This window comes from Hippichthys cyanospilos, chromosome 5 (assembly GCF_059441005.1).
Source record: "Hippichthys cyanospilos isolate Australia breed blue-spotted pipefish chromosome 5, RoL_Hcya_1.0, whole genome shotgun sequence".
NCBI lineage: Eukaryota > Metazoa > Chordata > Actinopteri > Syngnathiformes > Syngnathidae > Hippichthys > Hippichthys cyanospilos.
In genome coordinates, this window is record NC_142373.1 from 20449871 (window position 1) to 20474896 (window position 25026).

The 25026-nt window shown below is 39.1% G+C and overlaps 1 protein-coding gene across 3 annotated transcripts in view; it reads left to right on the forward strand.

Moving 5' to 3' along the window:
* Positions 1 to 362: 362 nt before the first annotated feature.
* The window catches only part of erbb4b (erb-b2 receptor tyrosine kinase 4b), a 198319-nt gene continuing 173655 nt past the window's right edge, over positions 363 to 25026 (forward strand). For all 3 annotated transcript variants that reach the window (XM_088414941.1, XM_088414940.1, XM_088414942.1), the window contains exon 1: positions 363 to 441. In XM_088414941.1, the coding sequence (XP_088271067.1) occupies positions 363 to 441 (79 nt within the window). The remainder of the gene's footprint in view (positions 442 to 25026) is intronic.

Consider the following 25026-nt stretch of genomic DNA (forward strand, 5'->3'; position numbering starts at 1 on the left):
CGTGGGAGGAGTTCAAGTGCTCGGAGGTGTGTCTGGAAAAATCAAGTGTGGCGCCGCATACTGAGTACAAGTGGGGGAGAAATGGCATGAATACAGCCTCTTACTGTTTAAACAAGCTTTCCCGTGCGCGCCTCGGAAACTTGCTTTGCCAGCCGCTCTCACTTTTAGCTTGTGGACTTCGAGAGGTTCAGCCGAATCACAGTCCGACAAAGTTAGTCAAACAGGAAGGGCAAAAGCCCCACGGTCCCCGAAAGTGACGCTGATTTTGCTCCAAAAAAGAGCGAGCCTCTCGTGCGCTTGCTTCAAATAAGGATACGCTATTGGACATGTGAATTTCAAGGAAATAACTGGCAAGCGCAACAATGAAAAAAGCAAGTGTTCTGTGTTGCATCGACTTTTTCCTGACGTGCCTCTTGTTTGGCTCCAGCCGCTCACAATCAGGTGAGTGAAGCCGACGTCAGCCCAATGCTCGCCCGCTCGCGAGAGACGCGCGGCGTGCGCGGGCTCCGCTGGGAGACTTTTTTTTTTTTTTTTTTGCACCTCATTCTTTTTGCAATTTGCAATCGCGATTAGGAACTTGCGTGCTTTTGCCAGGCTGGCATTGACATTTTGTTCGTACAGTTTGGACGATGCTTGTGCGGATTTAGTTGAATGCACACTTGACATTGTCCATAAGACTGGTTTAATACTGTTTTGGAAGTTCCCACTTTGTTTCTTTTTCTTTTAAGATGAAATATCTGCGAGTGGAGACGCATAGTCTGCGCTCAACAGATCATCTCAATTCACCCAAATATGCATACGAGCCACGAATCCTGCAGGGATGAGCATGCGGTGATGAACAGTTGTCCATATGCAATCTGCAAACGGCTTGATATTAAAGCTGGTTAGCGTGAAATTACACTATTTCATTTTATTGCCCCCACCACCCCTCCCCCGGGACCATGTGCATCTCACTTGGACCAGCGTTGCAGCGGAGCTCTTTTACGCACCGTCAAATGCACTCCTTCTATACTTTGTATTTTCAACGACACTTATTCTTCTAAAAAGAAGACGTGATGAATGTATTGTATCGCTCGATTTCGCAGTGAATTGAAAACAAGAGTGTGGAATTTTCGCATGAACGTGACGCGGGTGGAAGCTTGCATTTAATTCTTCAATATGCATGCCGCAAAATAGTGAGATTAATTAGGATGAAAAGATTAGGAGGATAGAAATAAAGCGTAATCCGGACACGTCAAACTGTGGGTGTTTCGGTTGAATAGGATAGGTTCAAAGATCCAAGTCTCAGTCAATAATAACTACAGTTACAGCCAGTCAGAAATGGAATTAACGTAGCGGTTCATTTTCTTGCATTTTGATGATGATCTGATTTGCAATATTCTGGATACTGGATGTACGAAAAGAGTAAACCAGAAAAGACCAGTTGTGATTGTTTTTGTTTGTTTTTAATTGCAGAGACAAAGCATCAAGAAGATAGCAGTAGAAAGAATAAATGATGCAAATAACGTTTGATAAACGTTGGTTCATTGGTGGCAGGAGGTGGTAACGAGATGGCAGTGCTGTGATGCGCGAGTGTGTGTGTGATTCCAAAAAAGCTGGACTGCAGGGATCAGCAACCTTTTTTGAAAGTGATAGCTACTTCTTTGGTGCTGAGTAATGCGAAGGGACGGATTTCTCACAACAAAGAAGGAACAGCTGTAGTAGATTTAAAATTCCTCGAAAATCAAAATGTTCCAAGCCATTTGCAGAACAGGCCTGCTGGCTACTCGAGGGCTACCTGCTGCCCGCGGTCACCACGTTGGTGACCCCTGGTCGGAAGCTAGGTTGCTAATGTGGAAAAAAAGTGCATGCGCACACTTGCCTCTGCTCAATAGCTTTTTCTTGAGCTTTATTGGTTCCAATCTTGCCTTATCTGAGCCGCTGCGTGTGTGCTGAATGTCTCGAATTGTTATCTTCTGTAAAATAAATGAAAGGTTTCCTTTGGCCGGCTAGACCTTTGCTAGAAATGAAACCAGTTTGTCACCTGAGCAGCCAAACTTGTCGCTAAGATGCATGTGTGCGGGCGGGCGAGTGGCCGCAGAGTTCCTGCACTGCAGCACACTCTTCATTAAAACACCAGAGCGGAGAATCGCAAAGTGCCGCCGATTCCAAACCATATGGCCTCATTCGAGATAGCGCTCCGTTTTATGAATATTCATGTATTCCATATGCAGGAGACAGTGTAGGCATTGCATCCGTCTGTGTGTATTTGTGTGGGCTCTTTCAATTAGTAGTCTGTGCAACGCCGGTAAACTCTATCCGCTAATTATTCTGCTTCCCAGCTCTATGTGATTTCTTTAGAGTTTTGGATTTTCATCAGAAATTCAATAGGCTTGGAAATGTGTTTATGCTGACTGTGGCTGCGCCTTTCATTGGTGAACTGTTAGCGTCCTGGTATAGGAATGTTTTGTGCTGTGATGGACAAAAGGGTTTGTTGTCTTTTTGTGAGGACAGTTTTGTGTGTGTACAGTAAGTTTCAAACCTTGCGAGAACTAGCTTGTAAATTTACTCAGCACAGATCTCCTTAGTCTGAAGTGCCTTTATTACAGTATATTCAATGTGTTTCGCGAATGTTTGCATTATGTTCTTGGAGGAGAGGTCAAATCACCAACATGGTATTCTGAATAATATTGCATTTATGGAATATGATTTAAGCAGCAGTCCATCTGCATTTATCCATGGTTGCATGGTTGCCACTTGCTATTGTCTGAAAATGACCACACAGTTGCTTCTCGGAACGAATAATCTTAGCTCACCTCACAAAAGGCCAGTGACCAAACTAACTAATAAAATAAATACGTGAGCCAATATTGGTCTTATTATTTCGGGCAACATCAAGTGGCAGAACAAGTTGCCCGCTTAAATGGAGAAAACAGGCAGCGCCTTTTGCAGCCTGATTTAGATTGCCCCAATGCGATAAAAAGCAGAATACTGTGTTTGGACAAACAGAATTTTTTTTCCACTTTGAAAAGGTCACTTCGAGCTTAGTACAAGGAAGAATGAATTTTGGAAATTGGGCGAAGCGTTCTCGAGGAATTAAGTTTTTTGTTTTGGGGGCAGTGGGAATTTTGAGTCAAAAACAGGAGTTTTCAAACATTTTGGAGTCAGGGTCCCCTTTTAGAAAGCACATTTTCCAAGGACCCCCATTGCAACTGTTTGCAAAAACAAAAACGAAAAAAATGATTGAAGCCAAACATCAGTGCCATTTTTATTTAACAACAGATGCAATTTGACAACAAGTATAGTATTTGTTACTTTTCAGCTGTACTGAAGTATAGAAAATAAAGGTTGCAAATTGCACGCCTCTTCATCACAAACCGGGTCAATTTGTTCCTGACTGGTTGCTGCTAATTATTTAGTCAAAAACAGCGTTATAAAAGAAAATGCCGCTTCAGCTTGGTTGGCTTAATCGCCTCGTTAGCAAGCAATTGTAGGCACAAAACACACTTTGAAAAATTTCAAAATTATTACATTTTAAAAATATGTTAAACTGGTTGACTTGATTGGTCTATAGTCATGAATACTTTCACAATATATTATGAAATTAAATTGTGGTTTCATGAATGGTTACATGAATTAAGATAATATATAAATATATATATATATATATATATATATATATATATATATATATATATTAATATATATATATATATATATAAATATTAATATATATTTATATACATATATATATATATATATATATATATATATATATATATATATATTAATAGATATTTATATATATATATATATATATATAGCCATGAACCCCAGGGGTCCCCCACTTTGGAAACACTGCTCTCGAAAATCTGGTCAAGCATCTTTAAAAGTAGATTATATCAGTTGAACTATTACTTATGTTTACCTTCTACTCAGGGATTGGCTGATTGGCTGGCAGGTTTTTTTTTTTTTTTTGCCTCACAGTGGAATTTGGTTAAAATGCAGTGCAATTCAGTGATACGCCAACACTAGTGTGTGGAGTTTTTATTTAAATTTTTCACTTTCAACCATTTTTTTTAAAAGCGTAACAATAACATGTCATTTACGAGGCCTAAAAAGATTATATATACCTCTAATTCGCTAATGTTTGCATCTGTTGAGTGTTTACAGTAAGAACATCACAAAAACGCACTTTCGTCAAGTGCAACCTAATTGCCTCTTTTTTGTCAAAAGAGGCGGATTTGGACGCATTATGAAAAGGAAAAGACGGCTTGCCTTGTACATTCATGACAAAAATAAGAGAGCATTGGTTCACATGGATTTCAGCAGGTGGGTAAACTCCATTGGGGTTACTTATTGATGGGGCACTGTTACTTGCAAGAATAAATAAAAAACAAGAAAAATGCTAATGTATTCACTTATATATTCATTTATCCATATTACGTGTTGAACGTTTCTTATTATACAAAATATTGTATGTATTATTATTAAAATTATAGAGCTTTAATTTTAATATTGTGACACTATGATATCTTTGCTCATGGTTATCATTGTAATATGGGCCCATGCCTACTTGTCACGTTGCTTTGTGTTTTATAGCTGAATGTACGTATGGTGCTGTGCTATAGCATGAAAGCTGAGGGCGCACTTGCACTTGCACTTCTTTGCAGTGTTCCAGGGCCATTCCTCCTCTTTTCTCTGTCTCCTGCTGGCCTGCACGGCGCACAGCCACACTTCAGCATGCGCTTTACATGTGCCTTCGCCTAACAATACAACACTGGATCGGTGTTCTGGAGTTAAGAACATTCTAATTGGACACCATTCACCTGTTAAAAAAAGAGCATACAAGTGTTTTTTATTTTATTTTTTTCAACCCGGCACAGGCCTCTTATTCGTTGTTTTTGGTGACTTTCTGTGGCAGCGTTACAATAGCATTTTAGTCCTTGTGTATTTTGCTGAGGACTTCGTGTCATATGGACCATTTTGAGAGTTTTATCATTTTTACATCAATTGTGGTGGACTGGTCGACATGATTTGGGACTAAATGGAAAAAAAAGTCACATGAGGCTAAAATACACTAAAATTCTACCATAGTCTGTTTTCTCTCCTGATGTGTTTGAGCTAAGATGTTTACTTTTCTCTCCCTGTATTCTCAGTTATAAAAACAATAAAACTGAGTTCCAGTAGTTGGATCATGCCATGTTGATTCATTGTTAAGATATGAATGTTTGTTTTGGAGCAGCTTTATGATGTGGATGATGCTTTATGACCTGGAATAACTTTGATTTCACAGCTGTTCGTTATTTATATGGTAACTGCTTGAATTTGTTGACTTTTTAAAGACCATTTGGATTTGAAGGAGTTTCCAAACTTTTGGCTGGCGCTCTCCAACAAAATTGAAAACTAAAAACATGAATAATTGATTAGGATTCACTGATATCAATGACAAGAATGAATGCCAAAAAGCACACTTCCTAAAATGAACAAACATTACAACATCTAGAAAGTCAAGCCCAACATTATCTTGTCACTATTTCCTTTATATTTCATTTTAGTGATTATATTTAATAATGCCTTAGCGTTTCAAAATAATAGTACTCTTCACTTTATCATCCACTTTATATTATTATATTCTACTGCATGTGGGAAGGCATTTTTCTCCGGTTTTGACTTGTTGATGGGTTCATCAACATTTAGACTGTCTGCTGGCAGCACAAGTGATTGGATCATATTTTATGTGACCTTTACACGATCTATAAGCTCATTTATCAGATGCAGTTATACGGGCAAAATACAAGTCCATACGTTAGGCCATGCATCATCATTATTGTCAGCTGTTAGATGGCCCTCGTGTGAAGGATTCCATAATGGGATTGGTGCATCCCACCTTGTTGTAAGGCGCCTTTAAAATGATGCGTCGGTAGAATGCAAACAAGGATGCAGCTCATCGAATCGACGGAGGTTTTTTTTTTTTTTTGACTTTCGTCCTCCGTAGGTTTTCTTTTTCCTTTTTCAAGCAGAGGCAGGATTATGTGGATCTTTGTTTGCAAAAAGAGACACCAAAATAAAGCCCCTGAATTCAATCCACATATCGACCTGAGCACCATTAGCACAGTAGTGACTACAAACTCAAATACACGAGCGCACCCTTGCTTGATATCATGGCCCATTTGCCGAGTGTCTCGAGATAGATTGGGAGCTCAAAGTTTTAAGAGAGAAGAATCGATCCCTTCCGTCTTAATTAGCCTGGCAAATGTACAGTATGTTTATTGGTCTGGTTACTACATGCAAAACTACCGTGCAACTCCGAATACAATTCAAGTTTTTTTTCCCTCATTTTCAACCCCCATATAAGGAGTGTTGACTTGTAACTGCATAACTTTTTTTTCCACATATCTGTGTTTGAATAATTCCATAATAATTCCAATGAAAAATAAGTGATATGTCTGATTTGATTTTAGATCGGGCTGCACAGTGGTCAATGGGAGTCATCATGTCTCCTCAAAACTGTCCGATTTCAACAGGCATCTAAAAAGGAGATGAAAAGTGGACTTCCTTACAGGAAGAAATCAGTATTTGAATTTGTTATTTTTTTAGGAAATACACAATCTTGAAATGTTTGATTGATGTTTGATAATGACGTTATCTTATGACATCTTCTGACACAAGCATAAGTGCAGCCTTTGTGCTGAGCTTTCGCTCCAAAAGGGCAGGAGCACAACTGTCACTCAGACCCCTTTAAAACCTCTCCGAGCGTGAGATGTACATCTCTCAGTTTAGCTCGATATTTGATCCCCGATGATGTTATTGCGTCCTCATCATCTTGGTGGAGGGAGGCAGGATGTTGATAGCCACTCAAACCTTTGACAGACATATTTCTGAAGGTTACAAAATATGATTAAAAAAATAAAACACACACAGAAGGAAGAATCCTTGTGTGTGTATGCTTGTGTTTGATAGCTGTCACCGTTTGTCTTGTTGATTGATTTTAGAAAGATCAATACCATAAAACTCATACTTAAGACATTAAATGGCTAATGTGCCAAATGTAATTTATATGCACATATTACACTGTGGAATGTACTTAATATCATGATACGGCCTCTTTAAGTTACCATTTATGGAGCTCACCCATACCTTTGGCCTTAATTTTTGTGGAAAAAAACCTGTGTCTTATATTTGGGGAATTGCAGTAGTTTTTGTTTTAACATGAGTGACAAAGAGTTTTTTTTTTTTTTTTTTTCTTTTCTATGTAGTGACAGCATGCCATGTTGTAGTGATGGCTTGTATTGTCATTTACGTTGTTATTTTTCTATTCTCGGTCAGAATTAATGACTTCAGCCAACAAATGAGAGAATGATAATAGGCTGACAACTTGGCATGAAAGACAAGTTCCACCTTCACATGAGCCTTTCATTCAGTTCCACATGTGGGGGCTTTCAAAGACAGACTCCTCTCAAATCTCTTCCTCTCGCTCTCTTTCCTCTTTTAGTAATCCCCTTCTAAAATATTCATAGCTAATCTGCATTTACAATGTAATTACAGACGGCCTTTGAGTGATAACAGATAAAGTAGGCTGAACACACACTTCTTTCAAAATCTTGATTTGGTCATTTGTGTGTTGGACTACACTTGAAGTAATATTTTTAAATTCTATGTGGCTGAGACAATTCTTTTCATGGTGGATGCACGACTTGAAAGCGCTGGATGTCTTGTTGGACTGCCAACATTTTGGTTGTTAAAGGGGAAGTCAAATTCTTCACTAAATGCGTCACACCAGTCTGAATGCAGGATTCAGATGAATACTGTGGTTGTGGAACATGAGTTACCGTATTTTCCGCAGTATAAGGTGCACCTAGAATTTTTCAATTTTCTCAAAAGCTGACAGTGCACTTTATAATCCAGTGCGCCTTATACAGTGCATTAATCGAGAAGGGCTGAAAAAATAAAATAACTTAATCGCTGTGTCAATTTTTGCCTCTGCATGTCAGTTATAAATGTGTTTTTTTTTAATTGAAAGGACGTAGTTAAACAGCAGTGTTTTTTTTCCACTGACGTAAATCTTTTGATATCATGCTTTGACGACTCAATCCAGCCCATAAATAGCGACAAGTATTGAATCACTCTCTGAAGTAAATTATTGTACAGCACACATGTAACACGTGTGAGAACGGAGATGGAAATGAAGGAAAATGAGCGACTATGATGATAAATTTAAGCCATGAAAATAACCATAAGCCTATAATTTTGAAGGTTCCGCTCAAAACGTCATACCGAGTGATAGACAAGCGAGAGATGACATAAATCTTGACTTAGCAGGAATTGATGCTCCACAGTCCTTTTCCCACTCCTGTTGTGAGCTATTACAGGATGTTTACGTTGTATTTGGGAAAGGCATTACCGTATTTTTCCGACTATAAATCGCAGCGGCATAAATTTAGCCCAAAAGCTAATTTTGTCAAGGATAAACCGCACTGGACCAGAAGCAGCAAAGAGTTTGGCCAAGTAGAGCATACTTGACTTAAATGATGAAGAAGCAGTTTTTCCTTGAGGAAATGAATTGCAGAAAAACATTTTGAATACAGGTAAATACAAGGATCATACATCAATGTGGGTGCATGATATAAGGATACAACTTTTTAGCTGCAGTCGTCCCTTGGTTGTCGGAGGGCTTACTTTCATACCAAACATTTCTTTGATCCATCCATCCTTCTGTTCTCTTCAACGCTCATCCTCACCAGGTCTTTGGTTGGACTGAAATCTATGGCAACTTTAGGGTGCATTCTGAACTAAGCACGGACTGATTACATTGGTATTAAAAAGTCAAGGTTTGCCTGTCTAAATCTATAAGAAGAATTTTGATGATGCATCCCGTTTCTTGGGGGGGGGGGGGGTTCTCTTTCCTAGCGAGGGCTTTTCAAAAATTCAATGAAAAGCATCAAGTTACTCTATGAATGTGCTTCTCACATTTTTATTTTGGTACAATTTGTTCACTATTCTTTCACCACCTGTGGAGTGATTATAATTTGCTCTAATTAGCAGTGATTGGTTTCATTTCATTAGCTAATAACGTTTGCTTGGATGTGCAGATGAGTTTGGCATATTTTCTTTGGGAGTAGACACAGTTCCCAACTTTATGATTTACGTCGTAAAAAAACAAAGTTGTGACTAATAGCCTAATTCTTAAACACAACACTCTTGTTTTGTTGTTAAAAATATTATAAGATTAATTATCCTGCCCTTTAAAATGATGTGTGGCAAAACGTGATAGCTGATGAAATAAATGGAAGCGCTGACGAAATAGTTGGACGCGACGGTTGCAAAACAGGTCAATCACCGTAATCATTTCTTTGCGTGTGTGTATGTGTGTGTTCCCCACTGTTCAGAGATCTCAATTGAGTTGAAAGACCTTTACAACTTTTTGCCAAGAAATGCTAAGTCTCTTCATTCCACAGGCTTCAAGCCGTGATTTTCATCTCCCCAGTGCCTTTTGGAGCTTGCCTCAAAAGCCCCAGATCAGAGGCTGATACTGAGGCAAATTGCCCTCCCTTGTCGAGCTGACTCCAGCGTTAGGCTAAAACGTTCAAGGATTCTCCAAAAGAGGTTTCCTTTTGTCCTGTTTGGTCAAACGTGAAGATAAATTGGTGTAGAGCCGTAGTTAGAAACGTCGTTATACATTGATGCTGTCTTTAAATTCTGCTTGTTTTCGTTTTTTTTTTCCTCCCAAAATGATTTTTTTTTTATCCCTAAAACTGCAGTCTTTGGCATTTGAAAATTGCATTATACTTCATGGCAGCATTGATTTTTGAATGAATTTAATCGTCGACCCTTAATGTATATGTACTCTTGATTCGGTCTTTTAATGAGCTATCTTTAATTTACTGTTCTTACATTGGCCCTTTTTAAAGGGCAGTGATTTTCTCGCTCGGCTGTAATAGTGTGGCTGTCACTGGTGCAGTCACCTTGGACAGAGTAGAAATAGCGCAGCTCTCTTCTCCTGGATGTGAAGGTTCATAAAGCACGGGATGAGAGGAGCAGGAAAGGCAATTGACCTTGCTTCCTTTTTGGGGGCTGGGGGGTATAGTCCCTATACGGCCACCCGATGGGCCTGCGGACTGGTGAAAGGGACAATGCAGAGAATGACAGCTATTATTAAGTCTGAGGAAACATACTATATATTGCAATCACAATACTGAATAGCACTTTTGAAGTTATGATATCATTACGTACCTTTTGAGAAATTGTTTCCTTCCCTCCCACCACAGAATGTAAATCTAAAAAATTCTTCCAATTATTTTCCGTGAAGTATTTTGTAAATATTTTGTGTGTGTATATATATATATCCACCTCGTGTTGGCTCTCTTGGGGCACTGGTTTCATCCCATACTTCCCCACAAAACAAAACAGGTGTATTGGACATACAAAATTGTCCTTAGGTGCGATTGGGTGCGTGAACGGTTCTTCGTCTCTTTGTGCACTGGCAACCAGCTGAGGGTTGCGGTTCAGGGTCGAGTTTACGAATCCATAGGGTCTGAAAACTTGGCAACACTATTAACAGATTTGACTAACAGTTGTAATTATTTAACCGCAGCCTAAAGGTTACTGTAGTTATACCAGAGCTAAATACTTTGTTTCTTGGCGTATGTGCGAGGGGAGCGTACAGTACATTCGTTGTGAGCGTAGCTGACTGGGTGCAGGCCGGTAGCAAAGTCAAACGTGCCATTTCAACCCCCTTGTGCTAGACTATTTACCTGAGACAGGGGTGCTTTATCTCAGCCAGTCACGAGTGCATGAGTAAACACACGGGAGGCGGAGGAAGGGATTGGGGGGGCACACTCTATATCATGCTGCTTTCAACCGCCTGCCTTTGTTCAAAAACCTCTCCCCCACAGAGAGACATTATCCCCCGACGGCAAGGTGAATGGGTTGCTGATGTAGGATTATTTGTTGTGTGGCGCAGGAGAGAGAAATTCTCTTGATTTCACTCAGAAAAGGGCAACCCGGTACAAGGGAGGAGAGCCGCCTCTTTGCCGGGATGGAATATGGGCCTACGTCTTGGGAGTCTTGGTTAAAGTGTTCGCTATCACAGGAGCGGTACGGACAATTAATCAGCGGCGGCCCAGAGGGGGAAATGGGGCTGTGACAGGGACACTTCATTTTGCGCCGGACACACATACTCACACGCTCACCTGCCTGCTGGCGGGCTGGGCCACTGCTTGCAGTCCCCACTTCATTTTTTTAAGGTTTCTCTTCTCACGACGCCGTTCGCCCTCACCACCGTTCCCCTCCGTATTCCGACTTCTCTCAACCACTCATTCCTTCTCCTCACTTTGTCTTTGCCTCTCTTCTTGATTCGAATCAGTTGAGAGACTTGACAGCTTGGTCCAAACTCTGTAGGAGACGACTTTTCTTGGGGCTCTAGACAGGCGAACGGGGGGGGAAATAAAAAAGTACGGCAAGCCACGGTAGACTGGTGGCTATACTTCACCCGAAATGCACCTCCCTTCTTGTCCTCGCTCATCCCTTCATTTCCCTCTCGCTATCCCCACAGCTGCTGCTGCGTGATTGATGGGTTCGGGTTTGACATGGCCTGCTTCACCCGAGGGCATTAGCGGCAAGGACAATGGTAGGAATCAGCCAGACGCTTGAGTGAAGCAGGCAAGGGAAGTACAAGATGAAGAACGTCAAGACCGGAGCCTCTTTGCACCATTGCCGTTCGGCAGGGTTGCTGGTGCTCGAAGAGTTAAAATGGCGGGGGGGTGGGACTAACGGGGCATGAACAGGATCACATCTCTCATAGAGGGAATACTGCCACAAATTTCATTTAGCAAATTCATTAAGTGGTATATGTAGCATTCTCTATGTCATTGAACAAAACTGCATTTACCGTATTTTCTGGGGTATAAGCCGCGGCAGCAAAATTTAAGCAAAAAAAAAAAAAAATTGTCACAGACAAGCTGCACTGGACTTTTTTTAAACTTTCGTTTTAATCGCCTGCTTACGCAACATCCTGTCTTCAACAGACTGAACATGCCACATGTATAGTACCAACAAAATGATAGAAAACGGATGGATGAATATTGTCAACTATTTCAACATTTTAACAATTTCATAGTTGACATTAAAAAGATGCACACATTTGCTTAACCGGTAGATTGTCTCCTGGTGCCCACCCACCCACCCACCCACCCACACACACACACACACACACACACACACACACACACACACACACACACACTGGCAACCTGCATTGGACTATAAGCCGCAGGGCTCAAATCATAAGAAAAATGGCGGGGCTTATAGTTTGAAAAATACGGTAATTATTGCATCAGAGAAGCAGACATAAATTAGGCTGAATTCGAGGCCTTGAGTACTTTTATGCTCATGAATACAATTACCAGAAGCCAAAAGATATGGGGGTTGAAAATGAGGTAAATAAAAACTTGACTTGTACTTGGAAAATACGGTATATGCAATAGCTGTTAGGGATATAAGTATATCAGGCCCTATGTGTACTAAGACTGTTTGCTTCATTTGTATATTTGATGGCTGTTGTTTGTCATGCTGTTAACAGAGGAGGCTATATTGTGAATGCATACTCCAGATTTAGAGTTCACAGACAAATCCGAAAAGTAATTAGTCGTACTAATTTTTTTTTCCCATCTCATGTCGCAATTTTTTTTCGAGATATCTATTAGGATTTTGATGTGTTCGATTTACAAGTCTTTCTATTCCTGTGTTGAAACCATCGTCATTTTCTTTTTCCCTCCTCTTTCTTTTAATTATTCCAACCAGCAACACGATAGAGTGACCGACATTTAGTTGATTCGCCGACAAATTACTCATGCAGCGTGAGTTGGTTTTCTGTTTGATGTCACAAGACAATCCTACAACCTGCAGTAGATAAACATGTTTGGATTGTTTTTGGCCACGATGCTTGTAGAGTGTTTGCAAATAATTCAGTGACAAACACTGAGATGATATTAAATGATAGAATACGCTTAGTTGAACGGCTTCCAATTTTCCTGGTAAGCAAACAGCCATTTAACAAAGAGCCATGCGAAAGGGAACAAGGCTAGCAGTGTGGGCTCCTGCCGTGCCTCCCACGTGATCCGCCTGGAGATGAGGGGAGGCACTTGTGTCATGGTCATTCCATTGGTCAGAGACAGGCAAAATGCGTTTGAAGTATGAATTAAAATGAAAAACTCACAATTTGGTGGGAACGCGTGCCTAACATAATTGCAAGACAGAAGATCAATCATTTCATTTTTAGAATCATTTCAGAAAGTTTAGAGGGTAATTCAGATTTTGTTCATTTTTCTTGCGTGGATATTATTCTTGGAGTGGTGGATTATTGTTTTGATTTTTACAATGATTCTAAATTTCTTTTCCTGTTTGATTCCTGCAACATGAGCTATTTGGCGACATTTAAATCTCTAGTTACGGTCCCTTAACGCCTCACATTGAAAAGTGGTGGCCTTCAATCACGCTGGCTGCAAGTTGACTGGCATTTAAAGTCATATTTTGCAGTCAAATTTTCTTTTGATAGTGTTGTTTTTGTTGTGTAGAGAGAAATCTTTATTCAGATTTTTGAGTTGTCACAAAAGCAAAAAACAGTTGTGTCAAAGTTATGCTTGAAACATAAGCTTTCACCAACGCGTTTTGCTGCTTTTCTGTCAAAGAATTTGGACAAAACATGTTATAATGAAGATTGCCATAAAATGGAAAAAGTTCTTAATACATGCACATTTTTTTCAGATGAAATAAAAGTCGAATCATTTCAAAGGTTATGTGTTTGTACATCAAAAGAACACAATATTCTGTGTGCCTTGCAAGATCAGTCAAAATCCAAGAAAACGGCTGGTACTGAAAGAGTTGTTCCAAAGATAATGGCTAGGCGTAAAAGAGATAATGAAGACATGCAGACATAAAGTCTTTTGAGGAATACTGACAAAAAAAAACAATCGACTGTTGGAATATTTGTCATCTTGCTTCTGTTCTGTATGCGCCACTGGAAAAACAGTTTCCAACGCACGTAATGTTTTGCAATCACCCTGTCTGCGTAGTGACAGGTATATTATTTAGGTGTCAAGCGGTTGTCTTTTTTCGCCGTGTCTGGCGATCTCAGTAGTAAACACAACAGCGGCGAGTACCTTCACTGCCACCTTGCGCACTTCAGACATTTGCTCTCATTCTACGGCACTATTGCCAAGTCAATAGGATGAATAAAACATCCTCGAATCAGAGCCCTCCACCTTGGGAAATGTCATGCTGTCAGTATAGCTTAATGGGAAAATATAGGACCAATCCCAAGGGTTGGACAGTTAAAATGCAGCGAGGTTATTTGGTTGCTTTGTAATTTACACACAAAGAAAAAAACAAAACAAAACAAAACACCGTCTTCACAATTGTTTTCATCCACAAGTTATAAATCACTATAGTAGACCATAGATTTTTTTAACATCTGTTGTAAAATACCATGATTAAAAATGGTTATTTGAATTGTAGATGTTTTCGATTAAAGGGGAAGTGCATTTTCCACATGATAAGGCACACCGGATTATAAAATGCACCTTCAACAAATGGCCTATTTTTTCCTATATAGGCGCACCGCTTTATAAGGGGAGAAATGCCCACACAGGAAAACTGGAGCCAGATGGATTCAAACTTGAGTCCCTCAACTGTACGGCGTACACACTAAACTAAATACAATAACACAAATAAAAAAACAATAAAACAGTCTCCATATATATTCTCAATTTGTGACTGACTTCAGAATGTAGTACACACAGATACACATATAATCTGTTCTTTAATTTCTGATATTTCTGTCATTGAAAGCAAATTAGCGCACATTTTACACAGGCCTTTTTGCAGCCTCTGGGTGAAGGTCCCAGTTAACCCCTACAGCTAATTATCTTGAAATCAGGGGTGAGGTTGCAGTTTAATTATGTCTTGCCGTGAGGAGGGCTGAAGTTCAACGCTAACTCCGGCTACTCGTGCTGCCAAAACTCATCAGCCTAATGGCGAGCGAAACGCCCAAGGCCATCAGTGGCAGATAGGAATGGAATACCAGACCAAAAAAAAAAACTCCATTTAAAAAACTAAACATGAAAAAAAAGAGCTAGGAAGACAGCTTGATTTTCTGATGTGTCACTGAAAACCTAGCATTTAAAGGGACAAGACCGTTTATCATTAAAACGGAATAAATTAAATGATAATAAATTTAAAAAACTTGCAAATAAATGTGTTCTTAACAACCAACATTATGTTTTAAATGTAATCGTAGATCTAGTTACCATGAAATGAATTTACATGGGGGGTGCCATGTCTGTTCTAGCTATGGATAATGGTAAAAGCAGCACCTCCTGCTGTCTGTAATGAAAAACGCCCTAAATTTTACACATTGTCCCTAAAAACACACACACACATGCACGCGCGCACACACACACACACACATCAGCATTTTATGATATAGAAAAAAAATACATCAAGGAAAAAATAGTCAAGACAGTCAATACAACAAATGTGAAAAATACATAAAAATGTTGAAGCTGCCTAATACACAAGCATTATAACAGAGGTAACAAATACATGACCACCACAACGGCATAGCAACTGATATCATATGTGATGCTTGTTCACAAAAGTCAGACTTATGTCTGCAAAAATGTTCTGATATATTCTGAATAATTATTTAATTCACTTTCAACTTTACATTTTAGCTTCTGGGAAATGAAAGTGCAGACCATAAGGAGGTTGTTTTTGTAGAAATTCCAAAATGGACATTGTGTGTCAAAATAGTTTTTTTCGTCAATAACTCCAAACCAGTCTTCGCGACTTCAGTCTGCTTTTGTGAAAACACGTGACATATGCAGTTTCTTGTCATGGCTAACCCTCTTTGAAAAGTCCTCCGAGCGGTTTGAAGCCATCACCTGTCTGTTCGACTGTCTGTTTTGTGTGGTGGACAAACAGGCAGGACTGGAGAAAAATGAGCAATGCTCGTGTTTGTTGACTGCGTCGCCTGGACTGACAGCAAGGCCGTCTCCCCGGGTTGCCGAGTGACAAAGGGGGCCAGTGAAGCTGGCGGGACGCTAATAGGTGTGATGCTAATGAGCTCAATGCCAATAAGTGCTTCCTCTCCCTTCATTTTGCTGCTCCTTTCTCCCCTGATCTTTTCTTGTTTGTCTTCCATTCTTGCAGGCGAGGCAGGTGGAGCCTCCCTGCCAGATTTGTATTTCGCTATTGTCGTATGGGTGAATACTCATTGTATTTCAACCTCCTTTTTGGTGTTGCTAACAAGTGAGCTGAATTTGAATGGAAAAAAATAAACATCGCCATGTGTTTAGCTGAATATAGAAGATGGTTTCAAAATGATGGAAAATGTGCACACAATCTCACTGGTTTAACCCCTGGGTGTCAGAGCATTTTTCACTCACCTGGTCTGATTATCATCCGACTTGGGCTGACTTTAAAAGGCTCATAACATCGTCAAATATATATATATATATATATATATATATATATATATATATATATATATATATATATATATATATATATATATGTATATATATATATATATATGTATATATATATATATATATGTATGCGTAGCAAGAACTTTGCAGTATGGGAGTCAGGCTAAGCCACTTAATAAGCTTTGGTAAGCTTGCAAATGTTATGAGTTGTCCACTGGCGCCCACCGGTGGTTTTGGGGTCTTCACACAAAAATTTCTATTGCACCCTGTGTGCGAGAAGAGATTAATGCAAAAATTGGGGGAAATGCATGATTGGGTTTTGTTCAAAATATGTTCAAAATTGCCAATATTTGCAATATTTAATGGCAGTAAATGTACCGGACATGGGCTAAATTTCACATCTGCAGGGTGTACCTCTCGATCTCTCGTTTGCAAGCATTTTGAAGGGCATATTGAAAATCGACGTTTTGAGGATTCATGCAATATTTTAGCCTCATAGTGTTTTTTTTTTTTTTTTTGCATGTTTTTCCTTTGACATTTGACATTTCCTTTGACACATTTTCATATGGTATGTATTTAAGTCAGAACATGACAAGTACAATAATACCCGCACTACTCATTGCTTTGGATGCTTTTTGTGCCTTCTTCACTTTCTTTCTCTTTAACACTTTTTTTCACGCTTTTTCTACCCCGGAGAAATGTCACTAAGACCGGCATCGTCCGTCAAACTGGCATCTCAGAGGGCCATGCTCCGATTGGCATGGGATCCCACGGCTGTGCTGTCAACCTCTCTCCCTCTCCTTTTTCTTTCATTTATTGAAATACGGGGAACACTTTATTTTGTGTATGTGTCAGTTTCAATCATTTAAAGATGTTAACTGCAGGATGAGTCCCAAATGATGTTTTTTTTTATTTTGTTGCATGATGTGGCTCAAGTCTATCAGGGATTGCTGCTATCTGTATTCAGTTCATTCCCCCAAAGAAGAAGTAAAAGAAAATATGTTTGGAAGTTTTTAAATGATTACTGCATGGACTAAAGATGAAAAGATTTCAAATGTATTTTTTTGAAATAATGGGCCCGCTTCAGTATGGGGCATTTATCATTCTCACCATTTCATTTGATTCCAAAATGTATCATTAATTTGAAGATTCTTCAAATTAAATGCCACATGCTTTTCCGTGTTGGTGTGCAATGCTCTATTTGTTTAGAGATTTGTGTGAAAGTAGATTAAAAAAACAAATATCCAAAGGCTATTCCTTTTAAAGGGACTGTGAACAATTGTGAAAACAAGTGGACCAGACAAACAGCGGAGCTATTTGCGGTTTTGCCCCTTCCAGGTTTGTTAAATCTGAATACTTTTTGAATCTACTCTCATTAGCAAGGTAGTCACTGTGTTTGAATTACACTTTTAAAACAAATACAAAACATTTTGGAAGGCACTTCAGATAGAATAGATTACTAATTTTACTGTGCTGCTGAGTTATCATGGTGGAAATGTATGTATGTATAATGTATGTATGTTGACGTATATTATTATAATTGAATTGAAAAAATGTTAAAAAAATGGCTGCATATATCACATCTGTATCTTGGTGCTTTTAAAATACGACACATTTTATCAGAGATGGGTGATTATTGATAAAATTACTGAAACAGTTTTACAAGCACAAATGACAATAGAAAACTGTCACGAACTATGCAATTCTAAGGAAAATGTATTATTGGAATAAGTATAAGTAATAAGTAATAAAACAAGAAAAGATAAGAACGCTGCAAATGAATCACAATAATCTTATACACGGAAACATAGAAAATACCAGCATTTGATGTTAAAATTATATGTGCATCCTATACACAAGTGCATCCTATATTTGGGGAATTACGCTAATATATTTTGGTGTATTTGAATATATGGGATATCAACAATGGGTCCTTACAAAAATCCCGGCTGCTGGGAAAGTAGATCTCAAGACAAAAAAAGTTGGGGCACCCCTGCTGTATGATCATTGAAAAACATTGCATCTTCTATGATCTTCATGCCGTTAATATGTCCCCAACAGTTGAGAATACTCTTTCAGATGGCACTGAATATACACAGCAATACACAGGTTACGCACCACTTCCTACTCTTCTTTTTCTGCTATTTTTGCTCTTCAACCGTAAACGAAACAGATCTGTGACATCAGAGAAATCTATTGTTATAATTGATCAAATGCAGTGAAACCTCGAGATACAGTTGCTTCTGTGCAGGTTCTTTTTCTTCATATTGCGAAAATGTCTTCGCATTTAAAAGAAAGAAAACCAAATAAAAATAAACCAAACCTGAAATCTCCAAATTCCCATTTGACATAAACGCAACATGAGATTCTACTGCTCGTTAATATGCACTGCTCGGATATTATTGCGCTTTTGGGGAACACATACAGGAGCTTACTACGGATGAAGGAAATCCTTTCTTCGTTTCATAAATTTTTCTTTTTCTGTCGTTTGCCCTCCTCTGCCCCCACTTTTGCTTTGGAACATCGGCTCACTCAAAAGAAAATGTATCGTAACATTTATTGTGTGTTTTTGAAGCGCTTGGAATGATTCACATGTAAAACACGATTATAGTATGACAAACATTCTGATACGAAAGCCACCCCGGAGCGGATTGATTGAAAAAAAACCCAAAATATTATGAAAATAAAATGTAATGAAACCACTACGTGATTTTTTATCGCATCACTTTGTATCTCAATTTATCAATATATTGATATTATCGCCCCGCACTATCACAGGCGCACAGATAGACACACACACACACACAAGCACAGTTAGAGGTGGAAACAAAACGTTTAACTTTGAAAGTTCGGCTGCTAATTAGCGGAATTAGCGGTAGATCAAAGAGGACAATTAAGGGGGGCGGAGGGGGGTTCCTGTGGTGGTGAGGGCTCATTAGCATCACAACACATGGACACGGCCATGAAAAGGAGAGCAGCAGAAGGAGTCTCATTATGAAGCTTCGATCTCTTTCTATCACTGCCATCGAGGCCAGTCAAAAGCCACACGGAAGCACCGTTCCGCCCTTGTCCCCCCAAAAAACATATACACACCAACGCGGGCGTAAGGATTGCTGGCACCAAACAAAACAAAGCGGGCCCGGCCTGCTCTCGTCCAATTTTCTGCTTAATTAAGAGGGGAATTAACTTTGATCTTCTGCAGTGAAGTCGTAGGAGTTTGCAGCTCAGCGCGTATGAAAGCAGCAACCAATAAGTATTCTTCAACCCTCAAAGTCAGACCCAGATTGTTTTGGAGTCATTTTGCTCCGTTTGAAGTCGATGGAGACACAGCGGAAATGTTCTATTAGGGCTACCTGGGCCGTCCTTGTTAGTCAGATCTAACAGCCTTGTGGCAGGAGGCCTCTATTTGCGTCGCTCCACGCTAACGGCATAAACAGAGCAAAAGATCAAAGCTTCCGAGATAGCCTTGGACATTAGTGGTCCCGCTCCGTGCGTCTTTGCTCCGCTGACACGGGCTAATGATTCGGAAAAGCTTGTGCTTATAAAATATAAACTTAGGGAAAAAAAAACATAAATACTGATGTTTAAACCTAAACATAAATATGCCAGTTTTCCAGAACAGCTTTAACTTTTTCCAGTATAGGTGTGTGCTCTGCTATGTGACATTCTTGTCATATATGGGGGGCAGAATGTTTCATATCAGTTTTGGTTCTGGATTTTGTTGAACTGTGTACTTATGTTGGGTATAGTGAATTCTTATCAATTTAGGTGGAACCTTTTGTCTACCAGCTAAAATAATGAGCTCACTTTTGAAGCTTTTCTTTTCCTTTATCTTTCAGAGAGAGGTTCATGTATTGTAATTAATTCACTATGCCAGCCATTTTACGGCTCTCCTTTACCCTAATACAAATGAACAAAAAACAAACACACAAACTAAGCAAGAAAAAAGAAGCAAATGAATAAATAAATACCTTGTTAGCAGGTTCTTTATGCTCTAGTTATCTGAATAACTAAAGAATATGTTAACAAGCTAGGCACGTTTTCAGTTTGTTGTTTATGTGTCATTCAACGTTAGCAAGCAGTTATGGTATTCAGCCTGCTCTTGCCTCTATTCTATTTTCATTTGAAGTTGCCTTTCAAGATGAAATGTTCAAATTAATTTCCCCCCAAAATGTGACTTACACTCCAGTGCGACTTCTATATGTCTTTTCTTCTTTATCATACATTTCACAGCTGGTGTCACTTGTACTCCAGGGCGACCTATAGTCCAGCAGATACGGTGAGTGACTGTACTAATAATGACCAAAAATACTTTCGGCGTGTGGATAGCGGGTAGTAAACTCAACTACAGTATTTGCCATCTGAGTTAACAAGACCGGTAAACTATACGCTGTCGATAGACCTTCACTTTTCCCAGTGGGGAAAGGTTCCGAGGGGAGAAAAACATAGATTGGAAAATGAAAGCAAAACGGAGGGAGGGAGACGCACAGCGTGAGCTGGCGGCACTTTGAGTCAGGGAACTCAACTTTATTTCTTGAGAATTTCCACATTGACCACAGATGACACAAAATAGCGTCTATATTTTGGTCCTTTCCGGCTGCCCTGATAATGCAGAAGTGCATATACGTCTTAAATAATATTAATACAAGTACAACAATCCATAGTTAAAAAAAAAATAGTTGTCTAAATTCATTATCACCACCGGTTTTTTCAAATAATCTTCCTGTTTTGTTTTATTTTTCTGAGTATGGTTCTGTATGGCAAAGCAAGGACTATTGATTTTGCTGAATTATAAGTCATAACTAGTCCACGAGTCTTTACAGTTTTTAAACTTTCAGGTCAAGGCAGTGACCGTTTTATTTAGAAAATGTTTTCCAATGTGTTTCAAATAGATTACTGGGGTCGAAAGTCACACGTAGATCAATTCTTACTATTGATAAACATGGCAGCTTTGTTTTTTTTCAGCTCTGCAATATTCAGCCATTTAGTTTCTAACCTCAGTTCCTTAATCCCCTTAATTCACAAGTATCAAACTGAAGGCCCGGGGGCAAAATACGGCCCGCCACTTCAATTTTAGGTCCACAAAGTGCTATGTATGACTTCAAGATTCCAACTATCACTATAATACAAAATGTGCGTTTTTGGGGAAACAACATGCATTTTTTGTTATCAATCCCTCTTTTGAACAATTTTTACTGACCTCCGATCTCAAAACTAAGTTTAATGTCTGACAATCATATTAAGTATGCTCCACAATTAAACTTGGTTTGACACCCCTGCCTTAATTACATGTTTTATTCAAGTGCAACATTAATAAACATTCTCAAACCTTTTGAATAAAAAAATAACCCAATTATAGGTCAAAAAGGACTGGGGTCAAATTGATGCACCCCCTTTGATAGTAAAGGTTCTATATATTTTTTTAGAATAAAGGTACATAGGTTTTCTCATATTTACTTGTTACATATTGTAAAGCATTTGTTCGGCTCTATAACCTTGATTAAATGAAGAGAAAAAGTTTCTGTGGAAGCAGCGATCACAAGGAGAAAGGAGACACCATGACCTCATGATCTGTGGATGGCTGTTATGTTTTAGAGGGAGAAGATGGTAGCAACTGTTTGAAATGATAACTAATAGTACAGCAGACACACACACACACACATCACAATCACTCAACAGGATGTGTGGTCAAAGAGGTAGGAGACTAACTGCACATCTGTCTGTTCTCCTCGTTAGCAAAAAGAATCTAAAGCCTCTTGTCTTCCTTCCTTGTGTGTTTTTTAATAAACTTTCAAGGTTGCCTCAACCTGACAATATTATCATAAGCATCTACGTGAAAATAATTGAAAGATAAATAGTGTACCTTTACTGAGGGTTAATTCCCGGCTGTACTTGAAGTATTTAATAAATGATTATTGTGAGCGTTGCCTATTCAAAACTGCTTTCCAAAGCTCAATCTATTCATTTTTCTCTTCGTTCTCCCTCTATTACTTAGTTCTTTCTTTAATTTCTTGTGCCCTCTTTGTGCTCTCATTTTCTTTTATCATCTCATTAGTGTGAATCAATAGCAACTGACAACAGCGCAAAGTGAATGTGGCCGTTAAACGTTACGTGTTCTCTGTTTGGTTTTCTGCACTCTGAATTCTGTGGTTAAACAAATTTCAAAGTTGTCGTTTTCTTACATAGACCCCGTTTATTCTTCAACTACGTGTCCTGTTATCCACTTTATTTTTCCTTCTTCTTCCAATCGAATGAGGCAAGAGCTCTTACTACCTGTTTTTGTTTCAAAGGAATGAGCAACTGTCAGACCTTGTCTCCCTCCTTTTATTTAGTAGTGATTAATTTGACCAAATAAGCGAAATTAGCAAAGGTAAAAGTGTGTTTGCTTTTTGCCAGCAAGAGCAGATGCTCAAATTAAGTATTAGTGCCAGTTTTTGGATTGGCGTGAAGCTAAGCCGAGGGGACGAAGCCGAAGAAGGAGAAAACAAGAAATAAAAGAGGAAAGAAAAATACAAGAGTGTGTTTGTGTGAGAGAAGGGAGAATGGACTGGGTAGAGTGAGCATAGGAATAAGAAATGGCAAATTCTTTAGTTTCAGCCAATTAGGCTGAGAAGCCACTGGTAATTAACTCTCAAGGGACACACTGAACAGTCATGCACCTCGTTTACATAATGAGGATGAGAGGAGGAACTCTTTCCTCGTTTTTTTTTTTTTTCTCCCCATTTCTCTGCTTCGCTATCAATCTCCATTGTTGGCCTGTTGAACCAAATCAAAGCAACACGTTCCACTGGCGCATATGAGCAAAGTCAAACAGTGACCCGAGCTAGGCAGCAAATATTCGAAGAAAATTTTGAGATCTAACTTTATTCCCCAAATATAAGACACAAAAGGCCAAAAGTATGGGTGCGTCCTATAAACGGTAACTTAAAGATTAGAAGTTTTTATCGACACCGTTTGAAGATGTCAGTCACATATGACAAGTTTTGACGCTCAGGTGCATATTTTAATTAAGTCCATATTCTTGCTTACAATAATTACTGTAACGGGACGAGCTGGAGGGCGGACGTTAGTTGGCTGTTAGCAGCCAGTGTCTTTTGCAGCTAACAACAGCTTGAGGTTGTTACAACATTATTTTCAATAAAAGAAGCGGGCAGACTGAACCAACATCCGAGTCCATCCTTGTTCACACACAGGAATATTACTAAAACGGAGAGGATCATGTAAAGGTTTCAATTGATGATACAGTTAAGTGTGCACCAGTTAGAAAATACGTTTATTACCATGATTCCCCAAATATAAGAAGTATGTTTATATAAGACGTGCCTTTTAACCATCGACCAATGTGGGCAGGAGTTGGAATCTACTCCCGCCCTGGAGTTGTAACCACGCTTGACCTCAGTGGTCGCGCCGGGAGCCAATCACGTGTCTTGTTGGAGGGCCCGTGATCAGATTTACAGATTGACTTTGCTGTCTTCCTCATGACACTCACAGGCTGAGAGTGACACGCAGACGGAGGAGCAGGAGAGCGGTGACCACGAAAAGGAGCGTATTAAATCTCTTACCTAGATTTCTTCACGATAAATTAGAAAAATTCTGGTACCCACGTATACAAGCATGAAAATTCCTACTTTGTGGATTTCACCAACCGTATGCTTGGTGGAAAACGGATGGTGCGCAACATCGAGTATTTATTGCAAAATAAACTTGAGCTGCGTCGTGAGGAAAAGGAAAAACAACCGGAGCACATTCAACATTACACTGACTGACCGCTCACAATATAGGAAATCTCACGCACACCTAACCAGAAACAAATACTGCATATAACTTGCAGATATGTCACAAGAAAATATCAAGAATTAAAATGAACTACACCTAAAATTAAGGGTGATTCCTATAGACAGGTGCATCCTATATTTGGGGAATTACGGTAATTTCACAACAGTTTTGGTGTAAAATGGAGACCACGTTGACAATTGTTCTCTACATGTCTCTTTTACATCGACCACATTTTCAACCATTCTTATTTGACTGAATTCTAAGCATACCTATATATATTCAAAAAATACGTTTGATCATGTAAATTTATGTTAATCCCTTTGACCTTCCGTCTGTGCCCCCGTTGAAGGAGAAAATGATGGACCCTGACTAAAGACTTTTGCTTCACCAGAAAGATTCTGAATATGAAAGTAAAATGTGAAATGTGTGCGAGAAACGCATCGCCCTTGATCAAACCGAATGTGTTGAATTATTTTAACTAAGTTGTGTTATCCACCCTTCAGGCAACTGGCATCCAAAATAGTGGACCCCTCTGGCCATAAAGATAAAAGGATTTTAACTAGGTCTCCAACGTCATCATGTTAAGTCTGCGAACCTTTTTTGTGATTTACTCAGGCAAGTGCACAAACTGTCACCAGTCACAGAAGCTTAAAGTACCACAACAAATGGTGTTTTTTTTGTTTGTTTGTTTCTTCTTCTTTTGAAACATTGTCTTTTAGAACACACAAATGCAATCTATATGTACCAAATGGTAAGTCGGTATTTTGATAATTACCTCCGACTC